The following is a 17,922-nucleotide window of genomic DNA, read 5'->3' on the forward strand; positions in this document are numbered from 1 at the left end:
ACGTAAACACAAACAAGGAATGTGTGGAGCCTATACCAAGCTGGAGCACTGCGTCAGCTGATAACACAAGTAAGCAACTACGGTACAAAAATATTGGCTCTCCAGGAAATTAGGTGAAAGGGAAATGACATAATGAACTCCGGAAATTTCACTATTTTTTGTAGTGCAGGACAATGAATACCTTTGGAACAGGTTTTGTGGTCACTAAATGACTGAAACAAGCGGTGATGCACTTAGAACCAATCAATGGATGGATGTCCATGTTAAGATTAAAACATAATAGATGTCAGGAGCCAACATGGAGCTGATTGCAATCCAGATCATCATCTAGTGACAAATACAGATAAAGGATCTCACTACTGAGTAAACAAAAAGACCACAAACAAAAGAGGTGATTAAAAATGATACCGAAATGTCAAATGAACACAAAGAAATAATGTGGAAACAATGTAAGACTGCAATCCTCAAGGCAACTGTCGAGGTTTTGGGACACACACAGGCTCAAAGGAAGACACATTGGTTTGGTGAAGAATGTATGAGAAGAATTGAGGAGCATAAGACAGCACGAATGAAATTATTTCAGAGAAGAACTAGAGTCAATCTGAATGAATATAATGGGAAGTGCTGTGTTGCTAAGACGATTTGCAGACAGAAGAAATAAACACTAGAAAAGAAGAAATTGAACAGCTAGAAGAATAGAAGCAAATTTGTGAAACATACCAAAAGATCAAAGGAGGAAAGGCTGGGTTTCAAGCCAGGATAAATATATTTATGTGCAATGAAAATGATTTGATAGGGGAGAGTAACAAATGGGCAGAATAATTCGATGAGTCACTGAACCCAGAAGTAGAAGAATTAGAACAAGAAGAACTGGTGGATATAACTTTTATGGTCCAGAGGTCTTAAAACCAGACCCCACACTAAGAGAATGGAAACAAGCTCTTCAGACCTTAAAAAACAAGGCACTGGGAGAAGATCAGATACAGACTAAACTTCTCAAATATGGTGGGGGAACACTGTGGAAAGCAATACACAAACGAATACTGAGCATCTGGCAGGAGAAGAGCATGCCAATGGCATGTAACATGGCTATAATGTGCCCCAAACACAAAAAAAGGAGATACATTAAACTGGCGTAACTATCAAGGAATCTCCCTGCTAAATAGCACGTATAAAATGTTCTCCAAGATCCTAATTAGGAGGCTTACTCCCTATGTGGAAGAGAGGTTGAAAGCTATCAGAGTATCTTTAGAAGAAGTAAGTCAACAACTGACCAGATATTCACACTGCACATAATATTTGAAAAATGCTACAAAGATCAAATAAATATACACCAGCTTTATATCGATTTTAAACAAGCCTGTGATAGCATTTCATGAGTGGCATTGCGGAATGTAATGGAAGAGGCTGAAATACCTAAGAAACACGTTAAACTTACTACACACATCAAAAACAGTTTTGCATCATCTCGAATCCGAGAGTTCCAGAACCTGTACAGAAAATTGGAGTAGAGATCAAAATAAACATAATTTCTGCCCTTTTTACTGCTAATGAAAACCACACTTTGCATGTTTTGCCACCATACAGTGAGACCTTCAGAGGCGGTGGTCCAGATTCCTGTACACACCAGTACCTCTAATACCCAGTATCACGTCCTCTTGCATTGATGGATGCCTGTATTTGTCGTGGCATACTATCCGCAAGTTCATCAAGGCACTGTTGGTACAAACTGTCCCACTCCTCAACAGTGATTTGGCATAGATCCCTCAGAGTGGTTGGTGGGTCACATCGTCTATAAACAGCCATTTTCCATCTATCACAGGCATGTACGGTAGGGTTCATGTCTGGAGAACATGCTGACCACTCTAGTCAAGCAATGCCGTTATCCTGAAGGAAGTCATTCACAAGATGCGCACGATGGGGGCGCAAATTGTCTAACATGAAGACGAATGCCTCGCCAATATGCTTCCGATGTGGTTGCACTATCGGTCGGAGGAGGGCATTCACGTATTGTACAGCCGTTATGGCCCCTTCCATGGCCACCAGCGGCGTACGTCATACATAATGCCACCCCAAAACAGCAGGGAACCTCCACCTTGCTGCTCTCACTTTACAGTGTGTCTAAGGTGTTCAGCCTGATCGGATTGCTTCCATACACGTCTCTGACAATTGTCGGGTTGAAGGCATATGCAACACTAATTGGTGAAGAGAACGTGATGCCAATCCTGAGCAGTCCGTTCGGCATGTTGTTGGGTCCATCTGTACCATACTGCATGGTGTCTTGGTTGCAAAGATGGACCTCGCCATGGACGTCGGGAGTGCAATTGCACATCACGCAACCTATTGTGCGTAGTGAGTCATAACATGACATGACATCCTGTGGCTGCACGAAAAGAATTATTCAACATGGTGGCGTTGCTGTCAGGGTTCCTCTGAGCCATAATCCATAGGTAGCCGTCATCCACTGCAGTAGTAGCCCTTGGGCTGCCTGAGCAAGGCATGTCATTGACAGTTCCTGTCTCTGTATCTCCTCCATGTCCGAACAACATCACTTTCGTTCACTCCGGGACGTGAGGACACTTCCCTTGTTGACAGCCCTTCCTGGCACAAAGTAACAATGTGGACATGATTGGACTGCGGTACTGACTGACTGGGCATTTCTGAACTACAGACAACACGAGCTGTATACCTCCTTCCTGGTGGAATGACGAACTGATCAGCTGTCGGACACCCTCCGTGTAATAGGCTCAACTCATACAGAGTCCTTTACATCTTTGGGTGGGTTTAGTGACATCTCTGAACAGTCGAAGGGACTTTGTCTGTGATACAACATCCACGTTCAATGTATATCTTCAGGAGTTCTGGGAACTGGGGTGATGCAAAACGTGCGAACCATGGCAAGGTGCCCTTGACTGTACAGCTACAACATTTAGCCCTGGTCATTACGTATATATGAACTCATTCACTCTACTTATTTGAATGTATGACAATTTTATGAAAACATTGTCACATGTAATAAATTAATTTGTCTACGTAATATCAAACTTGGTTTTGTTCATAGTTGCATATTAAAGACGATGAAATGGGCATAAAATACTGTTAATTTTGTATTTATATGTTCAATATTTTCTGAGGCATTAATTTTTGGACATATCTAAAATTGCCTGAATTCTGCAGACATGGGCACTTATCAGGCGGGTACTGAGGGTGTTAATAAACACAAACTTGAGACATGCTGACTAATAGGTGAGTGGTGAAATGTGATATAATTCAGCAGTACACTCTTCAGTTTTCAAATGAATATCACTTTTCTGTCACAATCCATTTTCTTCCTAAAGCACACTAGCTACTACTTCAAGACTTTCAACACCATGAAATTCAAAGCCTCTCTTCATAGCTTTGACGCAGATATTTATGTTTTTGTAACTGTGGGATGAATGAAAATTGCTTGCAGAGATGTCTCATTTTCTGTAAATCTTCATTCAAATCTCAGTTCTAGTAATGTAAGAGCCACACAAATGTTTAAAAGTGTGTGTGTGTGTGTGTGTGTGTGTGTGTGTGTGTGTGTGTGTGTGTGTGTGTGTGTGGTTGCAGACATTCTGAGCATTTAGAGTTAAATTTACAGAAAATTACATATCCTTGTTACTTTCACAGAAATCTCAAAGTTTCTGCCAATGCAGCTCTGATTGCAAAAAAATCTCCAAAAATTTATATTTTACTACTAGTGTGTAGAATGCAGGTCAAAATTGACAGACTAAGCCATTCACAAATGGCTCCAGATGCAAAGAATCTTGGGACACTTCATGAATGTTGCTTGTGAGCATGTTTCTATATCTGCTTCACTCAATATGAAGACTGCTTAGAACTTTCTTGATGACTATTAAATGTTTAGAAAAGTCTACTGACCTATATGTTTCTGACCATATTGTTTCACACACACCCAAGACTTACTTTGTGTTGTACCAAATATGGTTTTCTCTCTATTCAACTTGCTAACAGCGTGCGAGAAAAATACTTTCTTAAGTGCCTCTGTCACGCTGTTATTAGTATTATCTTGTCTTTGAGGTCCCTTTGAAAATGATATCTAAAGGGCTGCAGTATATTCTCCACATTCCTCACTCAAACTGGCCTCCTGAAACTTTTTAAGTAGATTTTTGTGGGATAGTTGACATCTTTCTTCAAGTGTCTTCCAGGTCAGCTTTTTCAATATTTGTTAAACTCTCCCATGGGTCAATCAAAACTGTGACCACTTGTGCTGCCCTTCTTTGTACATGCTCATGCTTTGTTAGTCCTATACGATATGAAGCCCAACACTTAAGCAATATTCTACGATGGGCCACAAAGGGTGTCTTACAAGACATTTTCTTTGTACATTGACTGCATTTTCCCACTATTCTACCAAAAAAGTAAAGTCTGCTACTTACTTAACCTAGCACTGGACCTATTTGATCATTTTATTTCACACTGCCACAAACTGTTACACCCACGTATTTATATGAGTTGACTGATTCCAACTGTGACTGGGTGATACTGTAGTCATACAGTGCCAATGCTGTTTTCATTTTGTGAAGTGCAAAATGTTACATTTCTAAGCATTTAAAGTAAGCTGAATGCCATATAAGTAGCTTATACTTACATAAAATATACAGCTATTTATAGAATATTAGTGTTAGAATATCTGCGTGCGTGTGTGCATGTGCATGTGTGCGTGCTTGACAGGTTTACTTGTTTTGGAGCCCTCAGTGTAAACATATATTGCCTCTGAATACTGTCTTAAAACCCGTGTCAAAGTTTTATTGTTAATGTATGTCTCATGGCCAAATGTAACACCAGTTATTATTTCATGTTAGACAGTTTCAGAGGGAATGCAACACAAACTGTTTGGCCTAGAGCCTCTAATGGTAGTCCACGATATCTCCTGAGTATCTACATATGCTTGGATCAGGAGAGGAAGAGTTTTGGTGATTCAGAAGTGTCCAGTCTGTGTGGTGAACTTTGAAGTGACTGGATTCTGGAATGTTGGATTCATATTGTTTCATTTTGAGAAGAAATTTTGAACAGACATACTGCTGGTGTAGATGGAATGGAGGTTCATATGCTTCAATCATGAACGTGTTGGCAGGAGTGGTGTGCACTGCTACCAAACAAATTCTCAGCTATTAATACTGACATTTTTTAATTCTGTTAAGTGTCAGTTGCACAACTGTAACAAGCATTCCCAGATCAATAACTGTATGTACCTACATATGGTATAGTGCTAGTGTTGTGCTGATGTTTAATCCTCACTGAAGTCCTGTCACAGCTCTGATTATGTTGACAGCCATCTCTCAATTTGTAGCCATGGCACCTTCCAGGTTAGCGTATGATTGGTGAGTCCCAAGTACTTGACTGCTATCTTAAAAACGAAGTAATATGGGCCTAGTGCTATTTTCACTTGCAGATTCACTCTGTGCCTCAAAAACAATACCGCGTGTGATTTTACTGTGGATGTGTTAAGTCTATTTCTTCTTCGCCACTGTTGGAATGTGAACAGAGTATTTGTGAGTTACAGTCTTCTAATCTCCAACTTAAATGCTAACTTGAGAGATGAACGTCTAGGAAGGAATACAAGTAACAGAAGGAGTTAAGGTAAGGACTCATTCTACAGCTGAGCACTGATGAGAGATCAATAGGTACATAAACAACACTAGAAACATTGCTGAGCTTTAGGACAACATCCTTCAACAAACCAAACTAGTGCCCCTGCGCTCTCCCTCTCCCTCTCCCTTCCACCCCACCCCACCCCCACACTGATCACTGAACTCTAGTTCTCTAACATACGAAACAATCCTGGACCACCATTTATTTTTAAAGGAAGTGTCCCGCTGTGTATTCCTAACTATGAAACAGCTTACTTTCTTGAAAGACAAGTGGTTTTACACCTGCTAATGTTAAGCTCCATCATATGAATTCCTATTATATCCCTCATAGTTCTTACTTACCCAGAGTCCACAACAGCCATACATGTGCTCACTACAACGAAAGGATGAGTCAGCGAAGAGACGAAGAACTGGAAACAAAAAATGTAAAACTGTAGTCTTCAGTGAAACATTCACAGGCACACACAACACACTGCCTATCACTTCACTGGCCGCTTTCTTATTTGATCACCATTCTTGTTAGCTTTATTGCCTTCACTAACAGCAGCTGCTAACAACCTATTTCAGGGCTTACGTATAACCCTTTAAAACTGCCTCCTAATTTGAATACTCTTGAGAAGAATAATGCCTGGACCTGTTTAAAAGAATGTGTTGAACTTTTTCAACAGAGTATTAAGTTGGAAAATCACAGGAAAAGTATATTTTGAATAAAAGTTCTATAAATATATTAATTAACAAGATATGCTTTGATTTTAACCAATAAGGGTATGATGTGTAATTGTAGCTTATGCTAATTCTTATTGTTTACTGTACTTTTTAATCTGCCTTTTGAATACTGTGGAATAATTGTTCTATGCCCATGTGGCACTACGGAGAGGTAAGACTATAGTGTTCAAATGTATGGCTCTAGCGCATTTGCACTGCTCTCTCCAGTACCAATTTGAGAGCAGTTGGCACCACAGTGACACAATGAACTGTTACTAATCATTTTCTTCAAGGAGCTCTGACGTAAAAGCCCTCTAATGTGAGCATTCCACTGATCCCGCATCACTGCCATTTGCAACATCAGTGGTGTCAAGTGATATCTCATTAGGGGGAAAGATGGTGGTCTTTTTTATTTTCTGATGAAAACTGGTTCCACCTTGGTACCAGTGATGGCCATGTGTTGGTTAGCAGGTGGCCAGTTGAGAACCTACAACCAATCTATCTGCATTGTAGCTAGACACACTGGGCCTACACCTCCAGCTATGGTCCAGGGTGTGAACTCATATGACAGCAGGAGCACTTTCATTGTTATCCCAAGCACCTTAACTGCAGCTCCGTGCGTCAGTCTGGTGGTTTGACCTTTGTACTTCCATTCATGAACAGCATCTCTGGGGGTTTCCAATAGGATAACCCTCGGCCACATGCTGCCCTTATAACCTAACACGCTCTGCGGAGTGTTGGCATGTTGCCTTGGCCTGCTTTATCACCAGATCTGTCTCCAATCGAGCATATGTGGGACATCACCAGACGACAAATCCAGTGTCATCCATGAACAGCTTAACCATCCCTTTATTGACCAACCAAGTGCATCAGGCATGGAACTCCATTCCACAGACAGACATCTGACATTTGTACAACCCAATGCATGCACCTTTGTATTCTTGGATTCGGCATTCTGGCAGTTACACTGGTTATTAATGTATCAGCATTTCACATTTGCAATGCCTTATCTCGCACTTACATTATCCTGTGATCTTGCGATGTTAAGCACTTAAATATATTTATCTAGCCAAATGCATTCCTGACATTTCATTACTCTACATTAATTACGTTTTGAAGTTCCAATTTTTTCCATCGGTGTATAATTTATTACTACGACAATAAAATATCTCCAATCACTACAATCAGCATAGCACCCAAAAAAAGTTGCTACTTTAAAACTGAAAACATCTTCTGAAATCCAACACTTGCACTGGGAAAGAAATGAAAAATCCGTTTTGCAGTGCCTGGAATTTTTCCCATATCCTGTGCAAGTGTGGTGCTGAAGATTCCAAAAATACCATCGATTTTGTTCTAGCAACTCTAGTTTCCTACAAATTGATGATACAATTATTTACATTGTAATTTATGATTACTTTTTAATCAATACTTATTATTTTATGAATATGTTGGTACACAATCTATAGTATAAATAAATATTTTAAGACAAGTGTGCCTAAGCTCACTACTTGTCATTCCAAATAAAGATATGGATTTAGCCAAAAGATGGCAGCATCATCTTCATGGATACTACTTTGGAGCTTCGAACAATGAACACATGATGTTGCTAGTATTCATTATATGCATTTTACTGAAAAATGTCAGCAGCAACTTCATACATACAATGTCAGAACTTAGCAGAATAAACATTTGAGATAGTCACTATATTGTGTTGGATATTGTTGCTGATGTAATGATTGATCTGTAAAAATTAATTTTTAACAGTGTAATCTTAATGCATTTAATGATAGTGATAAATATTTTACAGTGTATTTTGTGCACTTTATTACAGTACAATGCTTTGAATATTAAATTTTATTGTCACCTATCTAAATAACTAAATTTACTTATGTACATCTATGATGCTGTTCTACAAGCTGTATTTAAATGTAATGGTCTTCTCATTTTTCATGAGAACTGAAATGGCTGCATGACACAGAAAACGTCTGAATCATCGAAAGGAGTTTTGTTTTGTTAGTGAGGTGTACACATTTGTTCAGCAAAGGAAATGTGTAATTGACTTTGTAAAAAGAGTGTATTTAGCCTGTTTCAAAGTACGATTTGGAGAACAAGGTAAGGCTTGGACACATCTTGTGTACAAGATATGCACAGAACATTTGCACAGTAGTCAAACGATAAACAGAAGCACATGAAACGTGAATTGCCAATGCTGAATGTACAGGAAATCTCTAGTTATTAGTTTCTAGGCTGACTGGGAAACAAAATCACTTTCTACTGCAAGAGAGAAATTTTTTTTGCCATTCTTCACAAAAGGAAGCTAACTTATTTTCTGTAACAACCTGAAAGGATTGCTAACAAAACTTTGTGTAAGAAAACAGATACCAAGTGAATGACATTTATAAACTGTACCAAGGATAGCCTCAAGTGTGTACCTTTACATAATGGGAACCTATACAGGTGCATCCCAACTGGCTATTCAGTTTGTATGCATAAAAATCAGGCTACAGTAACCATAGTTTTGGTTAAAATCTCTTACTACGATCGCTAATGGACCATTGAGGTTGATTTGAATATGGTGAATTTGTTTCTAGCAAGGTAAATACACCAAGTATCTGTGCTTTACATGTTTTTAGGATTGTACAGTTACAGATCAACACTAGGTGAGAAAACTGTGGCCTTTTAAAGAAAGCTTTGCCATTGGACATAAATAACATCATACAGTCCTCACTGCAAATAAAAACAAGTTTCATGAAATAATTTATAAACACGTTAAACTGAGATGGAGCATGTTTCGGCTATGTGTGTAGAAAATTTCCTGCATGAAGTATGGAGCACGCAAAATTATATAATAATAATAATAATAATAATAATAATGACTGTATAAAGCAGTCAACCCTGGATTAGTACAAAACATTGCCTCAAATTAAGCTTAACTCTTAAATCTGAGTTGCATTAACATTAATCCCAGATTATATTGTGGTAAATATTTATCAGTTTATAGTGCGACATTATAAAACGAACACTTTTGTGCGAACACAAATTGAAATAATAAAGAAGTTGTTATTAACATGTAAATATGCATTCACACACCGCTGAAGCTCACAAAATTTGTTCTATATACAAGGTTAGGTTATGGGACTTACCAGCTAAATATGTAATGAGTGCACATAATAATTTATTTCATAACAATTCACGGAGACATCTCGCAATTTATGTGATTAACTTCAAGGCATTTTACAGACACTTAGCAGCAGAGTAAGAAAGGAAAATTCGAAATATTTACCATGAACAATTACATATACCGATATTGACAAGTCAATAATGACTGAATGTCTCTTAAAAGTGCTCTCTCTGCTCTAGTGGCAGCAACAATACAACGTATATCAATTTTTGAACTATCAAACATGACTGAACTGCTCTGCCAACACTGTGAGCACTGATGAAAAACAGAGAAATAAGCAAGTATATGTAAGTCGATTAGCGAGTTGTTATTTATTAGGCATCATTTGTACAACTGTTTCGGTAGCTCACAGCTTGCGTTTGGTTATCTCGTATGTAGGAACTCAAGTTCCAATTCAGATCAATTCTAGGTTTTTTTTTCCATCTGATACTGCTTTGTCTGCTGTATTGGCCATAAAGATAATTATAACAACAATATGTTCTGAAACAACATAACTTTCTATTTTCTGAGTATTCTGGGCCACTTTGGAGGGCAGCGTTCTGTGTGCAGGAAACTTACACCATGTGACTTATGGTATTTGGTTTCCTTTCATTTACTTTTTAGATATCTCAGTATTCTGATGAGTCTACTGAGGACGACAGAGAGCAAACTCATTCTCATAACCAAGTGATAAATCATTTAAGCTGCTTCTTTTTCACTCTGTTGTATCATTATACTGGCTCCACACAATTTCCAGCAAAAAATCTTTTTTGTATGGGGAGAAGTTCAAAGATTGGTTCTGTGTCTGTTTACTTTCCTTTATCTTCATAACATGACCTTTTCAATAATAAATACTGTGTACCTACAATGTTCAGTTAATGTTTGCATTGGAAGCAAGATAGTAGTTCCTGTGGTGTTGCCAAGCATGTTTCTCGCTATCTTAGATATACACTGAACCACCTTCGATGAATCGAAGTTTAGTGTTACATAAGAGAGAGTAATTCTGAAGAGAGTTCAATTTCTGAACTAACGTCAAAATTGATCTCCAGTCAGCGACACTTATACAATCGACCCTAAGTAAGGTATTTATGTTGGATTTCAGAAACTACAGCCGACACAGGAAAACGGATTGTATTTCAAGTCTCAGCATCTGAAGCATACTGAAAACCAGTTCCACATTTAAAGGCACTACAATGACTGTCCACCGCTTAACATTAGCTTTACCACAAAAAAAAATATTATAACAAACAAACACAACAACATAATCTGGGACGTTTGCCTTTTGCATACAAGTGCTCTGCTGACTGAGCTGTCCAAGCATGACACAACCTGCCCTCACAGCTTTACTGCAAACAATCCCCCAGGCTGTTGGTAAGCCATCTCTCATTTGTTCCTGGAATGCCAGTCCCACAATATATGCAGGAGAACTTCCGTGAAGTTTGGAAGCTCAGAGATAAGGCACTGGCAGAAGCAAAGCAAAGCTAAGCACAGATTGTGAGAAGTCCCAGGATCGAGTCCCAGTCTGGTACACAGTTTTTATTTGCCAGGAAGTTTCAAATTGGTGCACACATTGCTACAGGATAAAATTCATTCTATATCAAAATGGTCTGACATCCAATTTTGTGCCAAGTAACTCATGTGGGCCAGTGCACTACGCTGCTGAAAAAATATGAAATTCTGCATGCCAAGGCTTCACAACACTGGTGTTCCAACTATCCATCCTGAATGCATGCAGCTGACAACACAGTCAAACTGCGAAGTGTCCCACATTACTTGGCACCGCAGCATTGCACCTACTGGCAGAGCATCCCTCGACCTCCAGTATCTGCTGGCCAAGCTGCCAGGCAGGTTGGAGACAGCAACCATAACCACATGACTGCTGGACCTTCCAGCATCTGATGGACAGCCTCTGTCATCATCAGCCTGTCATTCCTAAGTTGACATCTGGAGTTTGAGTTGCTATGCCACCCTGCCTCAACACCACATACTTCACCTACACACCACCAACTGTGCTAAGTACAGTCACCACGAACTGCATGTATGCTGCACTTGTCTACTGGCCGCTGATGCCACTCAGCACCTAGTTATTGCACTGGTCCCCAGCAGCAAGCATAATCTTCAGGGGTATTTGCCACCACTACATCAATACGAAGAAACATGGGCCAATGTCACCAGACACTTTTACCTTATTTGGCTAATCAAAAAGAAAGTTTTCCTGAATGCCACCTGTCTTGCTGCGGCCGTCTGCACCCCTTACGAATTCCTGTAGTTTCTGCCAACCCACCAAATCCATTTTTCCCAGATGAGAGAGCCAAATGCCATCCTGAAAAACCAAAAGAATGGTTCCTCTACCATCCACTCTAGAGGTCCACAAATCTGATACCTCTACTTATCACTGGACAGGTCAAATTGGTGGAAGGTTTGAAGTAAGATTTACAGAACTCAATAAATTCGCCTTTATAATGTACCTACCACTTTTTATGCGAACAGCATTAATAACAACTACATAAATGAAACTGAACTACTCGTCCATCAAACATACTGAGGTGAAAAATATCATGTGAGAAAGGCAGGCACATTTACAAAGGCAATAGTATCACGTTCACAAGCTATAAAGGAGCAGTGAATTGGTGCCGTTGTCATTTGTACTAAGGTGATTCATGTGGAAAGGTTTCTTATGCAATTATGGTCACACAACGGGAATTATTAGACTTTGAACGTAGAATGGTAGTTGGAGCTAGATGCATGGGGCATCCTATTTCAGAAATCGATTGGGAATTTAATATTCCAAGATTCACAGTGGCGGGAGTGTGCTGAGAATATGAAATTACCAGAATTATCTCCTAGCACAGATGATACAGCAGCCAATGGCCTTCACTCAACGACTGACAGCAACAGCATTCGCGTAGAGTTGTCAGTGCTAACAGTTAAGATATACTACATGAAATAACCACAGAAATCAATGTGGGACCTACAACAGTGTGGCAAAATTTACCATTAATGGGCTACAGCAGCAGACAACCAATGGGAGTGCCTTTGCTAAAAGCAGGACATCACCTGCAGTTTCTCTCCTAGGCTCATAACCGTATCAGTTGGAACATAGATGACTGGAAAACCATGGCCTGGTCAGATGAGACCCCGATTTCAGTTGGTAAGAGCTGATGGTAAAAGCCATGGACCCAAGTTGTCAACACGGCATTGTACAAGCTGGTGGTGGCTCCATAATGGTGTGGGCTGTGTTTATATGGGAGGAACTGGGTTCTCTGGGCCAAGTGAACTAATCATTGACCAGAAACGGTTATGTTCAGCTATTTGGAGACCATTTGCAGCCATTCATGGACTTCATTTTCCCAAACAAAAATGGAATTTTTAATGGAGGACAATACACCATGTCACTGAACCACAACTGTTCGTGATTGGTTTGAAGAACATTCTGGACAGTTCAAGCAAATGATCTGGGCACCCAGATCACTTAATATGAATCCCATAAACATTTACAGAACATTATCAAGAGGTCAGTTCATGTGCAAAATCCTGCACTGACAACACTTGCGCAATTATAGACGGCTATAGAGGCTGCATGGCTTAATATTTCTGCACGGGACTTACAATGACTTGTTGAGTCTATGCCATATTGAATTGCTGCTCGACGCCATGCAACAGGAAGTCCGACAATATTAGACACAATCCAGTGACTTGTCACCTCAGTGTATTCCACACATCTGTTAGATGGATACATTGATTTTTCAAACAATATGATCCTTAACAGTTATTAAGATATGGGGATCAAATACACAAAAACATAAGACTCAACACAAATACTTAGATAACACAAGGTATTGGATGTAACTGACAACTGGAGGAAATATAAAATGCAGCAAAGTGAACAGGCAAAAGTGAATAAAGGTATCTAAAAATGGATGACTAAGTGCAAAATACCTAAGCAGTTATGGTTAGCAGATAACTGCATGCTGTAAAAACTTGGATGACTAGAAGATAGATAGATGCCACTTACAAGAAAATTAAAGAGGCCTTCAGAGAAAACAAATGCAGCTGAACGGATACTGAGAGTTCCAATGTCAAGCTAGTATTGAGCAAAGAATGGGACACCAAAAGGTTGAAGAAATATATAGAAGAGCTATACAACAGAAATATCCTGATGAGATTATTATATAATGGGAAGGGAGAACAGATGATGAGATGGAAGACATGATACTTCAAGAAGAATCTGACAGAGCATTAAAAGACCTAATCTAGAACACGGCCCCTGGAGTAGATGACATTCCCTCAGAACTGGTGAAATCCCTGCTAGAGCGCGACATCACAACACTGTTCCACCCATTGTACAAGCTGTAATAAATCCAATTCCAAAGAAGGCAGGTGCTGATGGGTGTTCATATTTCTGAATTATCAGTTGAATCAGCCGTGGTTGTAAAATACTGACATACATTATTTACATAAGTATGGAAACATTAATCGAGGCCAATGTGAGGGAAGATCAGTTAGGGTTATGGAGAACTGTAGAAACAAGGGAGGTGTGACTCTACAATTTATCTGAGAAGATAAATTATAGAAAGGCACATCCACATTTAAAGCATTAGTGGAGTTAAAGAAGGCTTTTGACACTGCTAAAAGTACTACACTCTGAATTCTGAAAGTAGCAGTGTTGATAAAATACAGAAAGCAAAAGGGTATACACAACTAGTACAGGAATCAGACTGCAGTTGTAAAGAGTTTAAGGACATGAAAGGGAAGAAGTAGTTGAGAAGACTGACACAGGGTGTAACCCACCCACAAAATTATCCAGTCTGTACACTGAGCAAGCAGAAAAGGAAACCAAAGAAATAATTAGAGAAGAGATTCAAGTTCAGGGGAAAGAAATTCAAAATTTTAAGTTTGTTGATGGGTGTTATTCTACCAGGGATGGAAAAGGAGTTGGAAGAGCAGTTGAACAGAATGGATAGTGTCTCGAAAACAGGGTGTAACATTAATAATAACAAAGGGATAATGAAAAGTAGCTAATTAAATCAGGTGAAGCTGAGGAAATTGGATCAGCAATTCAATAGTACATTAGCTTCACTATTTGGCCACTAAAATAACTGATGAGAGCCAAAGTGGAGGGAGTATAAAAAGCACACTAACAATAAAAGAGAAACACACGAAGAAGAGAAATTTGTTAACATCAAATATAAATTGAAGCGATGAGAAGTCTGTTTTGAAAGGATTTGTTAAGAGCAGTGATAGTCAACTGGTCCCTACTGCCCACTAATGGGTATTCCAGCGGTCAGTGTGCTGCAGGTGGCGGGGGTTTTAAAAACATTTTCGTTAAATTTTCAATGAATTTTGACAAAGTAAGTAGTACGTAGCTATTGTTGTGTGTTTTATAACTTTCTGTAACTATGCATTACAAATTTTATGATGTAAAGTTACTTCCATACTTTGTAAATCACAACTACTGCGGAACTGTTGGGTGATAGGTAGTGACATTTTAGAAACAAAATAAATTGTATTTTATTTGGCAGTATATGACTTTGTGCAATGTGCTTTATTTATATAAATATCTGTAACTTTATACATATAACAATCTCCAAATGGAGTTATAAAAGACAGACTGACAGTACTGACTGGATGGTTGGATTTACAAGACTAAACGGTGAAGTCATCAGTCTCTTGGTCAAAAGTTGGTGATGTAAGCCAGAAATTTGAGCCAATTATAAAAGTATGTAGGAGTGGTAAAATCAGGGCTTAAGAAACAACATTAAAGCCAGATAAATATTTTAAATTAAAATTACTTCAAATAATTTAAGGAGAAGTGAAACTATATGTGTTAGGCTGGCATGTAGGTCAAGCAGATGAGAAGTCTTCCAGGATTCATCCATGGGCTAGATAGACCGTACTTTCATTTGACCCCCGACGCCCGGCCCATATCCGCCAAACCAATTAACACTTTGGCAACCACACCCCACTATAGCTTGGGACACAATACTGTGTTCAAAGGACTATGCCCATGTAGATCTCAGTCATGATTTCCACAATGTGCAAGCTACCTAAAGCTTGAAAATTGGACTAAATATTATATGAGAATAATGTGTGTGGAGTGTATTACGAGGGGCAATAGTCCATCAGATGATGTTCCATGTTGCATCCTCAAATCCAAACCTGGGATCATCAAATCAAATATTGAGTGGATAAACTGGTATCACAGTATGAGAAGAGTAACATAAGCCAATAACCCACTGCTCACTGAGTCACAATACTCGTAAATTAAAAAGTGGTCAAGGTATGTTTATCTAACAAAACATAGGGCTATGTTAATGGACATCAGCTCCAGAAACACTACACACTGCTGATGACAAGTGGTGTTTCAGAATGCCAGGATGTGTAAAAGTGAGTAAAAATGTCTAGGGAGCCTCATAATCCCCAGTCATAGGGGCCAAATAAATTGAGATGTTGCCTAGTGCTGTAGTATGCTTTATGTACAACCGAGGTGTTCGAGTTTAGAAAGCCTTTCAGAGTGCTGTTTCCATCTGCCTTTGTGGCTGGTTGTATATCATCCCTCCTAGAAACCATAATGATAGAGGGATAAAGGGCCTCATGATCAGATAACCCAGCATAATCAGACTACCATTCCTTTACAGTTTGCAGAGCATGTTGGTGAGGCTAACCTGTCAACAGGTTTTGATGGAAGTTAGGTTTTTGCCTGGTTTAAGGATTGGGACAGTGATACCATTTCACCATTTTGATGGAAAACAACACCCAGCTACATATGGTTGAAGAACTTGAATAGATAGAGCCCTTGAGTGAGATTCAGATGTCGGATCTGATTAGAAATTGAATCAGGGTCTGGGGCCCTATCACATAAGTCAATAGTCTGAAGCTCTTCCCAGTCAGTTTAAGATTCATTATTTAATTTGGCATGACAAGGGAGGCAGGAAACAGACAGAAGGAATAGGGAAATGTCTGACTTTTCTTTTACGCCTACAAAAGATAGGTGGGTAAGAAGAGGATGCTGATCCACTTGCAAGGTGGGTCGCAATGTGTTTGGAAATAACAAATGCATCAGTGGATATACCACAATGAAGGAGGAGAGTTGGAACAGTAGTTTATCTTTGGCAGCCCAGTAGACTACAGAGCTTGGCTCTTACCTGGGATGAAAAGGCATGTTTTTCCAGTTCTATGAAGGTTGTGACCTGAGACGTTGCAGGATCCTTTGGCAATCCTAAATAGCTGTTTTAATGTCTTGGTATACCACAGTGCGACGAGCAGCGGATTGATCCCATAGATGGGAGCATCCCAGTTCCAGTGGTGATTGTACTTGCATCAAAGATGTCAACCTTATCCTCGACAATGCAGCCAGACTGGGGTCAAGATGATGGCAGATTGCCAGTTAGATATGAAGAGTCCATTGTGGTAAGTGGTCACTACTGAAGTGACAAAGTGACAGTATCATCAGAAAGGGGTCACTGTCATTAGAGCTTTGTGCTGTGATCATTGTAATGAAGTCATGGGACTGGGGGAAGGAATCTTACACAATCCATAGCCGAAAAGGAGCCACAGGCAGCGCTTAAGTGGGTAGGTGAACTGTCATTGAAGAGACTGACCAACATTAGAAAAAAGCTGTTTATCAGAAAGCGCCTACCAGAAGAATGGAACTTTCCCCAAAGGAGAAGGAGGGGGGGGGGGGGGGGGGGGGGGAAGCATTTCGAAAAGGATTGGTCATATTTTGCGAAAATATGTTTTTGGTTGCATAAAGGACGATCTATGATCTCTGTCTGTGTAGCACAGGTATCTATCATATTCTGTAAAGTTTTTGCATGTCACATATTGGTCAGACTATCAAAACTATACAGCTGTGGAATATAACAACACATAACCACACTTAGGTTCTGGCATGCAATTCCAGCTGTTGAGACAGTGTTATTTAGGAAGCAGTTGAAATTAAATTAGCAAGTAACCTTATAAACAGAGATGATGCTTTTGTTTGAATTCTGCATGGACTATCTCCCTCGTCAAAAAACATCCACAGTTTCTCTGCAAAACCAAGATTTTAAATTCCCTTGCACAGTTCTTGCTTCAGTTTTGTCTTGAAAATGCCAGGGCATACTTCTGTCAAAATATCAGCGATTGTCGATGCCACCCAGCTGTATTCCCAAACATTGTTTGAACAAGATTCGGCGTTTCTGTAGCAACAAGATCTAAACTATTTCCACTGTGTGTGGGTTGTACAGTTGTTCATTACAGTTTTCAGAAAATGTGTTCAGAAGTACTTCACAAGAATATCTGCCTTTACCGCTTACAATGAACCCATAGACGTTCTAGTATTTACTCTGTAGGTTATAGTCACCAACTAATACTGCATGATCAGTGTTTCCAGTGATACTGACTGTGGACTTTCCTCAAATGGCTCTAAGAAGTCAT

General features: G+C 39.4%; 1 protein-coding gene across 1 annotated transcript in view; it reads right to left on the bottom strand.

The window, feature by feature from the left end:
* The window catches only part of LOC126470051 (mitochondrial carrier homolog 2-like), a 47,364-nt gene that overhangs the window by 3,202 nt on the left and 26,240 nt on the right, over positions 1-17,922 (bottom strand). The window contains exon 6 of the mRNA XM_050097558.1: positions 5,982-6,049. Within this exon, the coding sequence (XP_049953515.1) occupies positions 5,982-6,049 (68 nt within the window). The remainder of the gene's footprint in view (positions 1-5,981; positions 6,050-17,922) is intronic.

The sequence above is a fragment of the Schistocerca serialis genome, chromosome 1 (assembly GCF_023864345.2).
Source record: "Schistocerca serialis cubense isolate TAMUIC-IGC-003099 chromosome 1, iqSchSeri2.2, whole genome shotgun sequence".
Taxonomy (NCBI): Eukaryota; Metazoa; Arthropoda; class Insecta; order Orthoptera; family Acrididae; genus Schistocerca; species Schistocerca serialis.